The following is an 11,494-nucleotide window of genomic DNA, read 5'->3' as shown; positions in this document are numbered from 1 at the left end:
GCGTATGTGTGTATGTGTGTGTGTGTATGTTGTGTTGGTGTGTATGTGTGTGTGGTGTGTATGTGTGTGTGTGTGTAGTGTGTTGTGTGTGGTGTGTATGTGTGTGGTGTGTATGTGTGTGTGGTGTGTATGTGTGTGTGTGGTGTGTAGTGTGTGTGTGTGGTGTGTATGTGTTGTGTGTGTGTGTGGTGTGTTGTGTGTGTGTGTGTGTATGTGTGTGTGTGTGTGTGTATGTGTGTGTTGTGGTGTGTAGTGTGGTGATGGGGCCAGGTTGGGAGAATGGATCTATTGATAGAAGGTCATATTGCAGGAGGAGGATGGTAGACTTTTCAGAGCTGAAACCTGATCCACAAGCATCCTGTCCTCTTTTCAGAGCTGAAACCTGATCCACAAGCATCCTGTCCTCTTTTCAGAGCTGAAACCTGATCCACAAGCATCCTGTCCTCTTTTCAGAGCTGAAACCTGATCCACAAGCATCCTGTCCTCTTTTCAGAGCTGAAACCTGATCCACAGCATCCTGTCCTCTTTTCAGAGCTGAAACCTGATCCACAAGCATCCTGCCTCTTTTCAGAGCTGAAACCTGATCCACAAGCATCCTGTCCTCTTTTCAGAGCTGAAACCTGATCCACAAGCATCCTGTCCTCTTTTCAGAGCTGAAACCTGATCCACAAGCATCCTGTCCTCTTTTCAGAGCTGAAACCTGATCCACAAGCATCCTGTCCTCTTTTCAGAGCTAAACCTGATCCACAAGCATCCTGTCCTCTGTATGTTCCCACTATCCCTTCATCCCTCCATCTCTCCATCTCTCCATCCCTCCATCCATTCATCCCTCCATATCTCCATCCTCCATCTCTCTATCCTCCATCTCTCCATCTCTTCATCATCATCCTGTCTCTGTATGTTCCACTATCCCTTCATCCCTCCATCTCTCCATCTCTCCATCTCTCCATCCCTCCATCTGTCTATCCTCCATCTCTCCATCTCTTCATCATCATCCTGTTCCTGTCTCTGTCCCCAACCATCTCCTCAAAAGGGATCCATAATTCTTAGCGAAATATGACACAGCAAACGGGTGTGGTCAGCGAGGTGTGTGGCAGCTGTACCTGGTCTCCTATGAGGTCTGGTGGGGCCAGGAGTCATTGCTGTAAATGAGGTCCATCTGTCGAGGTGATAGAATGTGGTGTGATGTTTATATAGCCCTGTGTGTGTGCGTTTGTGTGAGTGTGTGTGTGTGTGTGTGTGATTGTGTGTGTGATTTTACAATCTGGCCTTAAATGGCCATGTACTCCTATAATCTCCACCCGGCACAGCCAGAAGAGGACTGGCCACCCATCAGAGCCTGGTTCCTCTCTAAGTTTCTTCCTAGGCTCCTGCCTGTCTAAGGAGTTTGGGTGCGTGTGTGAGTGAGTGAGTGAGTGAGTGAGTGTAGTGTGTGTGTGTGTGAGCTTGTGCACGTTCATTTCAGTACCCCCTATGTCTGCTCTAGTCTGTACAGTGCCTTCAGAATTTTTTTATTTTTTATTTTTTATTTCACCTTTATTTAACCAGGTAGGCTAGTTGAGAACAAGTTCTCATTTGCAACTGCGACCTGGCCAAGATAAAGCATAGCAGTGTGAAAGACAACACAGAGTTACATGGAGTAACAATAAACAAGTCAATAACATGGTAGAAAAAAAAGAGAATCTATATACAATGTGTGCAAAAGGCATGAGGTAGGCAATAAATCGAATAATTACAATTTAGCAGATTAACACGAGTGATAAATCATCAGATGATCATGTGCAAGAAGAGATACTGGTGTGCAAAAGAGCAGAAAAGTAAATAAATAAAAGCAGTATGGGGGTGAGGTAGGTAAATTGGGTGGGTAGTTACAGATGGACTATGTACAGCTGCAGCGATCGTTAGCTGCTCGGATAGCAGATTTTTAAAGTTTGTTGAGGGAGATAAAAGTCTCCAACTTCAGAGATTTTTGCAATTCGTTCAGTCGCAGGCAGCAGAGAACTGGAAGGAAAGGCGTCCAAATGAAGGTTTTGGCTTTAGGTTAGTGATGATTCAGTGAGATACACCTGCTGGAGCGCATGTGCGGGTGGGTTGTAGCCATCGTGACCAAGTGAACTGAGATAAGGCGGCACTTTACCTAGCATAGCTTGTAGATGACCTGGAGCCAGTGTGGTGCTTGACGCACGAACATGTAGCGAGGGCTCAGAGAATGTTGACCCGCTGTCATGTTCGCTTAATCTTGACCATGTGTCCACTTAGGGAGCTTACATGGCCCATTGTAGGCTCGTCTTGCGTCGTATAAGGTGCTTTGTCAGTTAAACCAAATCAACGTTTACTTCACAAAAACGGAACACTCCTGTCAGCAAAAACTGCATCCACGTTGCTGAGGTTGAGAAGCGACCGATGAGGTATAGAAGACTATATTTTAGAACATCTAGATGCCAATCGCCGAAGAGTCATTGTAGTGAAATCGGGGTGATAGTCAGTTTTTACTGGTAGTTTGTGGCGGGCAGCAGTCAGAAATTTTGAAAAAGGCGTATGTGAAGTGACAGTCGTTTCAAGGGTCCTCTCTCATATACTGCGGGTAAGTAGAAGGCCGATTTTCTTTGCTGATTTTGAGGATTGGAGATGTTTTGAATGAGTTCTTGAAGAGACGTATTCTGCAGTCTAAGCATATAATGACAGCCTATACATACATGGTATTTACTTTATTAGTGTTGTGCCACATATGTTGTGCCCAGGGAATATGCGGAAACCTTGTTTCCTCAGTTCTCGAGCTGTTGTGCGTGATTGCTTAGTCGATTCGGCGTGCGGACAGATTGTCTCATTGTATCTCTTTCTTTTAATAGCGTGCATATGTATTCAAATGCACGTTTCGAACGTTGATCACTTCCCACTGGGCACATTCAAAAATAGCATGATTTTGGTAGTTTACTAGCGTTTTCAAAATGATGCAGTTTGTGAAATTGCCCAACCGGGTATGCAGGTGAGTGTTGTTCAACGTAATGATATTTGGCAATTGAAATGGTCATCCTTGGAGTTTAGATTTTAAGCACAGTGTCCAAGGAAAGGGCCGGAAGTATATAGAATGGTGTTCGGTTCGGATATATTGAGGCGAAACTCAGAATCCCCGGCAGCAAGAGCATACACAGATTGAATACAGAAGGTAGATAAAAGATCGGGCATTTAATCTGCACCGAGTACATTAAACCCAGTTGTCGTACCCCCTTATGTCCTAATGTGAGCCGACTCCAATATATGGGTACGTGATTTTCCACAGACATTACAAGATCCTACTACGGCATTATGCGCTCACAGTAATTACAGACGGCTGCACAGTAATGTCTTTTATCGATGGCGGTTATGATATCGTTTAGTACCTTGAGCGTGGCTGAGGTGCACCCATGACCGGCTCGGAAACCGGATTGCACAGCGGAGAAGGTACGGTGGGATTCGAGATGGTCAGTGATCTGTTTGTTGACTTGGCTTTCGAAGACCTTAGATAGGCAGGGCAGGATGGATATAGGTCTGTAACAGTTTGGGTCCAGGGTGTCTCCCCCTTTGAAGAGGGTGTACAGTATTCATACCCCTTGACTTCAAAATTGATTTCTCTCACCCATCTACACACAATACCCCATAATGACAAAGGGAAAACATGCTTTTTTGAAATATCTGCACATTTATTGAAAATGAAATACAGAAATGTCTCATTTGCATACAGTAAATATTCGCACCCCTGAGTCAATACATGTTAGAATCACTTTTGGCAGTGATAACAGCTGTGAGTCTTTCTGGGTAAGTCTCTAAGAGCTTCCACACCTGGATTGTACAATATTTGCACATTATTCTCTTTAAAATTCTTCAAGCTCTGTCAAGTTGTTTGTTGATCATTGCTAGRCAGCCATTTTCAAGTCTTGCCATAGATCTTCAAGCTGATTTAAGTTAAAACTGTAACTTGGCCACTCAGGAACATTCACTGTCGTCATGGTAATTAACTCCAGTGTATATTTGGCCTTGTGTTTTAGGTTATTTTCCTGCTGAAAGGGGAGTTTGTCTCTCAGTGTATATTTGGCCTTGTGTTTTAGGTTATTGTCCTGCTGAAAGGGGAGTTTGTCTGCCAGTGTATATTTGGCCTTGTGTTTTAGGTTATTGTCCTGCTGAAAGGGGAGTTTGTCTGGTGGAAAGCAGACTGAACCAGGTTTTGCCATTGTTTACACGTTGTCCCGTGTAAATGTTGTTTTATTTCGTCTTTTTGTTTTTGTATATATTTCAATATATTTCAATCTCAACATCAGCTTTAACCTGGTTGTACAGGTTTGGGATTTCAGGCTTCGGAAAAGAATGTTCGTGATGTCACTTTGTAGGTAGGCACGGCAACCTTCATCAGCCTCAGAAAGCCAGGCCTCTCAACAAATTGAAATGGCATCATGTCCTTTGCAATGTAATGTGAAAGGGCTGCAGTGAGGTCTTGAGTATTTTTTGATGTGGGTGCATAAGCAGCCTGCCTTTTTAAATGCTTGCTGGAGTGTCTGTGTCACAACTGTAGATGAGGATGGACCAGTAGCATCACTGGGTTTGCCTGCTGCACACCCACTCTGTAAACAAGGGAATAGCAAATGTATTATTAATTGGTGTTGTTACATTATAATTACTCACTCACACACACACACACACACAACACACACACACACACACACACACACACACACACACACACACACACACACACACACACACACACACACACACACACACACACACACACACACACACACACACACACACACACACACACACACAGAAACACACACACACCACACACACAACAGACAGTCTATCTTCTTGTGTTGCATTTGAGTATATGCAATGACCCCATGCACAATTTACATAAATACAAATAAATCTTAAGAAGACAGTGATAGTAATTGCAATGAGCCCAAACAATTGACATAAATATATTGTATAGGAGTCTCCTGTTGGAACACTTTTACAACCAAGTCGACAACTGACGGATTTTAAATGAACAAAATATGTTGGTTGGGTGACTTAACTACATAACGTGTTATCGTGTGCAATGGGCGAATAGAGTCTGCAGACACGACGCATACAGCAGCAAAGACAACGTGTAGTGTTTTTTACAAGGTAGGTAACACTGAAAGCTTGAGTTTACATTATTGACAAGCTATTAGCAAGTTGGACAGACAAACCATGACATGTTCCCCCATTCCGAAGTCCCCACATCATGCATTGAGCTAACGTTAACACTACCTGCATTCGCTATGAAGTAGTGGGTGGTGATCACGAAGTTGACTCAAGAGATTTGAAGTGTTGCCCCTTTCACAACAATTTTGCAATGTTGTTCTGCAGACAGGGTGACCATCTTCGATTAAGTTTTCCTCAGCACTCTTGTAAAACCCAAAACACGACCACACTTCAGATTTGGTCCTCTTAGAAGGCTGAAAAAATCAGTTTAGCAGTTACAACGGCGGCCCCGGTGCAATATATTATAAAAGCTTACCTTGACTTAGAAGAGTTCAGTGTTGGATAGCCATAGCCAGCTACATAACATAGCATCCCTCTCTGTTTGAGTCTGTTGTTTGAGTGCTAAACTAGCTAGCTGCATTCAGCTAGCAAAGTGAAAGTTATTTTTTTTAAATACAACCAAATAGCTCTCTCTCTCTCTCTCTCTCTCTCTTCTCTCTTCGCTCTTCGATACTCTACTCTCTTCTCTCTCTCCTCTCTTCTCTCTCTCTCGTCTCTGTCTCTCTCTCTCTCTCCTCTCTCTCTCCTACTCCTGCCTCCTCGTTGACAGATAAATTTATTAACAACTTTCAATGCTTGTCTCCACCCTCCGTGCATCTATTTGGTGCACCCTCCAATCTCCCCTCCCTCGCTCTCTCCATGTCCTCTCTCTCTTTCATTCATCGCTCTCTCCTCATCTTTCGATCTCTCTCCCTGACAAGAGCCACTTCGCACTTCTCATCGAGTCTGCGGGTGTTTTGTTTAGACCTACCGTTGCATCTCTCTTCGGTCCCACTCTTCTCAAGTGTCTGCCTTCTCTCTTTCCCATCTCGTTCCCGTTTTCCTCCCAGTGATCCAGTTGATCATCCAATTTACTTTCTCACTACATGCCGCTCCCTTCTTTCCTCGCACCATGTTTCTTCTCTTCCTCTGTCGCCGGCTCTACAATCTCTCTCATCTCAGTCTTGCAGGTCATCCTCTCTTTCGTCTGGTCTCTGGTTCCGCCTATCCCCTCCTCTGCTGTCTCTCGCATCTCTTCCCTCTTCTCCTCTTCCATCTCTCCTCGTGTTGTCTCCTCATCTGGTCTCCTTCTGCGTTCATCTCTCTCTCTCCTCTCTCTCTCTCTTGCTTCTCCTTCATTTTTGAAGAAATTCATTTATTAAAAACTGTTCAACTGTTGTCTTTCTTTCTCTTTGAGTCAACTACTCACCACATTTTATGCACTGCAGTGCTCGCTAGATGTATATTATGCTTTCATTACTAGATTCATTCTCTGATACTTTGATTGGGTGGACAACATGCCAGTTCATGCAGCAAGAGCTCTGATAGGTTGGAGAACATCCTCCGTAAGTTGTCATAATTACTGTGGAAGTCTATGGAAGGGGGTGAGAACAAAGAGTCCACTTGGTTTTGTATTGAAGTCAATGTACCCAGAGGAGGACGGAAGCTAGCTGTCCTCCAGCTACACCATGGTGCTACCCTTACAGAGTGCTGTTGAGGCTACTGTAGACCTTCATTACAAAACAGTGTGTTTTAATCAATTATTTGGTGACATGTGAATATATATATAGTATAGTCAAAAATATTAACTTTTGAAATGTTTCAATATTTTAATTTTTATGAAATTCACTAAGAAAGATCGTMCTCCCCTTCCTCCTCTGAGGAGCCTCCACTGTGTGGGGTATAGAGATGAGGTAGTCATTCAAAAAATATTATTGCACACAGAGTGTGTCCAACTTATTATGTGACTTGCTAAGCACATTTTTACTCATGAACTTATTTAGGCTTGCCATAACAAAGGGGTTATAATTTCGAGTATTGGGTATTGTGTGTGTGTAGGCCAGTGACACAAAATTTCAATTTAATCAATTTTAAATTCAAGCTGTAACACAACAAAATGTGGAAAAAGTCAAGGGGTGTGAATACTCTTGAAGGCACTGTTCAACCACTGTACAACCTACAGCATATATAGATCTAGGAATAATAATGGTTGTTGTTGGAATGGCCAGCACATAGATATTTAGGTGACAGGCATGTTAATGACAGCCTCCATTACTGAAATTTACAGATGGCTTTAATACTCAAAAGTTACACCATTTAAACACTAAACATACTGTATCTATTTCTCTCTTTCTTTGATTCCTTTCTCTCCCTCCCTCCATCCCCCAGGAGTATGATGCCCAAGGCCTTGGATGGCCAGGTTGTCATGGAGAAGACACCGCGTTACTTTGTTACCGTGGAGACCCCGGGGCGTGTACACTCCATGTCGCGTGACGTGAAGCTGATTGTGGTGGTCCGGGACCCTGTGACCCGGGCCATCTCTGACTACACCCAGATTATCTCCAAGACCCCCCACATCCCCACCTTCGAGACCCTCGCCTTCAAGAACCGCACCAATGGTCAGAATTATAGTGATACATTTTTATTTGTATAGACCTATGAATAAAGGAATGAACGGATGGATGAATGCATGAATGAATTAGTTAATTGATGAATGAATGACACAAAAACATAGTTTTTCCCTGATCAAATGCAGTACCCACACAAATACTCTATTCTTCAATCCTGTCTTCAGTCCTGTCTTCAGTCCTGTCTTCAGTCCTGTCTTCAGTTCTGTCTTCAGTCCTGTCTTCAGGGTCTTAAACCAGTATCTTGTCTTGGTCTCAGGTGAGATCGACTCTCTGTGGAGCCCTCTATGGATCGGACTGTACGCCCAGCACCTGGAGCGTTGGCTGGCCTGGTTCCCCCGGGCCCAGATCCACCTGGTCAGTGGGGAGGGCCTCATCTCCGACCCAGCCGGAGAACTAGGAAAGGTCCAGGACTTCCTGGGCCTCCAGAGGATTGTGACGGACAAGCACTTCTACTTCAATAAGACTAAAGGTTTCCCCTGCCTGAAGAAACCGGAGGGCAGCAGCAAGCCCCACTGCCTGGGGAAGACTAAAGGCCGGACACACGCCCCCATCGACCCGGAAGTGATCCGGAGACTGAGGGAGTTCTATAGGCCGCACAACCAGCGGTTCTACCAGATGACTGGCCAGAACTTTGGATGGCAATGAGGACTCAGTAGGGATACCAAGGTAAAACATGCATCCAGAGTAACAAAGACACTCAGGCATGGTTCACAGGGACAGGGACAGACATGAATGCCATTTTGGACATGCAGGACAAATCTAATCAGACCAACTACAATCCACAGCGAAAGAGTACACTTTCTACTCAAACAGGCATAAATTATTCTCACGAATCGATTTCATACTATTAGCTACACCTCTATTTTCTATAATCAAGAAAATAGAAATTGGACATATGAGATTGTCCGACCACCGTGCTTACTACTGCCAACTTCAAATTTCAGAATCTCCTAAAATACACACAAGATGGTGTTTCAACGTTTCATTGCCACAAAATCCTGCATTCTGTAAACAATTTGAAATTGAGATCAATTAATTCATAACGATCAATAAAAAAAACAGTTCAAAGACCCCAGGATTCTATGGGATGCCACCATAGGTTTTTGCTATTTTTTGCTTTTTTTGCTATTTTTTGCTTTTTGCATTAAAGATAATGCATTTGTTTCTGGGTTGAATAAATCACAATCAAAGAAGATTGGAAGATCAGAATTTGAAATGTTGTTTACTTTTAGAGCATTCTAAACAAACACTATTTTCAGACCAAGTAACTATTAATCTTCCCAAAGTCATGACAGAACTTCATTTATTGATAAGACAGAGTGCAGAACTTGCCATCCATCGAGTTAGATTCAACCATTACTTCCATGGTCCCATTCGTTGACTGGCTGACAAGCTACGTAGTGATAAACAATTAGCTGATAAAGCGGCTATTGAATCTGAAACAGTGAAATTACTATCAGAACCCAAATGAATCAATCAAAGAGTCTCCCACTTTAATAAATAACTGTACACCTCTGATTGTAAATCCACACCAAGTCCTTTATAAAATAAAGACACCTTGCTGCCCAAATCTCTCTCAATGAACTCAAAGGGGAGTTGGATATCATGAATAAAGGCAAATCACCTGGATGGTTATTCCTCCTGAGGTCTATTTAACATTTCGGGAATCAACTAGGTCCACTATTTCTCTAAATGTTTAATAAAACCCATTCACAAGGTTTCAGTTGGAAGAGATGTGGACACAGCACTAATTTCACTTTTATTAAAAAAAGGTAAGGCTGCCACCCATAGTTCTCACTGTCGCCCCCTATCTTTGATCTTCATACAGAGTAATGACATAGCCGCATACTGTTGATACAATGTAATGACATAGCCTCATGCTGTTGATACGGAAGTGGCTCTGTGCTGGGATCTACATCCAATGTTTATAGACCTCTGGGTAGCGAGGGAGACAATGCAGAAAGACCAGCTCTATGCTAGTTACCTTTCAGTAGCTAATAGAAAACACCTGGCGTTCTTGTCTTAGATACACGGTGGCCCACCAGGAGTGAAGAACAAAGCTATGGGATGTGTAGTCTGCAGTGTAGGCTGATGTGTAGTCTGCAGTGTAGGCTGATGTGTGCTGTGTTAGCAACGTCCTGCAGATGAAATACCAAACAGAAACAAGATAGTTATCTTAACATGCTTCATGCAGTTAGACATTCATTTTACTCCTCCTTTTTATACAACTTAGCTATTTCAGTCCGTGCTTAGGCTTTGAATAAAAATAGTTGTCGGCAATCAATACATAGTATACAGGAGGATGAATGATGTAGAAAGCAGTGAGAGGAAGCATGAGTAGCATCTTTAACAAGTGCTCAGATTTGACTGAGTGGTTTTGAATTGTTGCTTAATAAATAATGAATGTGCATAAGTGGATTAAGAGGAGCTCAACTGTATCGGTCCTTTCTGGGTAGAGGTTGCCCATAGGCACAGATCTAGCATCAGTTTAGGCAAGGAAACACTAAACTGACCTTAGGTCACTGGCTATGAGCATCTTCATCCTAACCTGGGTAGCCCACCATAGGAGGACAACCAAAATATAACAATGGATGAATCTGACATCTTAAACCAATATATTGGTATCAATGGGAACAGAAGCTTTTTTGGTTCCGACGGGCTGCTATAGAACCTGCCTCCTTTTTGGAAGTATTTGCACTAGTTTGAAAAACGTAAAACAACAATTAAACTGATGTTGAAGCAAATGTCACATTGCATCATTGTACTGTCAAAAGATATTCTGACTCCCGTGTGGCTCAATTAGTATAGCATGGCACTTGCAACACCCAAGGTTGTGGGGTCGATTCCCGTGGGGGACCAGTAGGAAAATGTATTCTCTCAATGCGCAGATTGAAATGTAAATGAGGTTGATGAAATGAAGAGAGCTGTGCGAGAAAGCAGAACAGAGCATGTTGAGTTGATTGATCTCAGTGAGCAATAAGGCAGACCACCATAGTGACAGAAATGTGTTAACATTGCCCTCCAATGGCCATTAGAGGAACTGCACAATCATCAAATCCCCAACACTATTGTGTCCCCTCGTGTTTAACTGCATACCCAGATCTGAAAAATACTTCATAATAATCGAATGAAAATGTTTGTTATGAGTTATATAGGCGTTTAGACTTTGTATAAAAATGTCTAATTTTATTTCTGTTATCAACACTGAACCTTATTAGTACATAACAATATAAACAATTATATTTGGCAATAAACAAGTTACTAAACAACTCACTTTATGTTTCATAATTTGCCCGAGTATCTTTGATATAAAATTATTAATATTCTGTACAACTTAACATATAACTCCTATCATTTAAGTTACTCATTGCAATTAATCACACACAGAAAGTTACCAAAATAGCACTTAAGACATGAAAATAAATATCTGACACGAACACACACAAAGGAGCATAACCATATGTAGCTAGAAACGTATTGGAAACACACGAAGAAGAAGAAATTAAACTTGGCTGGAAAAATTGAAATACTTTTTAAAAGAGTCACTTATTTCAACAGTTAAATTAAATAAATGAATTTGAGTGTTAATAAATACATTTAAAAAACGCAATATACATTATATACACAAATCCATCATCAAAATGAACTTTAAGCCAGGTAGTTATACTAACTATGAAAGTATAAATCCTACGTATCTTAAATACTGTTTTGAAATACATTTATTTGATGCTGGTTCGTTCAACTTGAAGTCTATAATGGATACAATTCTAGGACATTTACAACTGTAGTCTTCGGTATTTCACTACAATTGTCAAGTAAACCTTTGAAATTCCTAGAAATCC

The 11,494-nt window shown here is 42.1% G+C and overlaps 1 protein-coding gene across 1 annotated transcript in view; it reads left to right on the top strand.

Annotated features, from left to right (window-relative positions):
- Positions 1–10,925, top strand: part of LOC112071282 (heparan sulfate glucosamine 3-O-sulfotransferase 6-like) — a 34,720-nt gene extending 23,795 nt beyond the window's left edge. The window contains exons 2-3 of the mRNA XM_024138750.1: positions 7,411–7,640; positions 7,909–10,925. Coding sequence (XP_023994518.1) covers positions 7,411–7,640; positions 7,909–8,297 — 619 coding nt within the window. The 3' untranslated portion in view covers positions 8,298–10,925. The remainder of the gene's footprint in view (positions 1–7,410; positions 7,641–7,908) is intronic.
- The last annotated feature ends 569 nt before the right edge of the window (positions 10,926–11,494 follow it).

The sequence above is a fragment of the Salvelinus sp. IW2-2015 genome, unplaced genomic scaffold (assembly GCF_002910315.2).
Source record: "Salvelinus sp. IW2-2015 unplaced genomic scaffold, ASM291031v2 Un_scaffold1568, whole genome shotgun sequence".
Lineage (NCBI taxonomy): Eukaryota > Metazoa > Chordata > Actinopteri > Salmoniformes > Salmonidae > Salvelinus > Salvelinus sp. IW2-2015.
The sequence above is the reverse complement of the archived record's forward strand: the minus strand, read 5'-3'. Positions and strand labels throughout refer to the sequence as shown.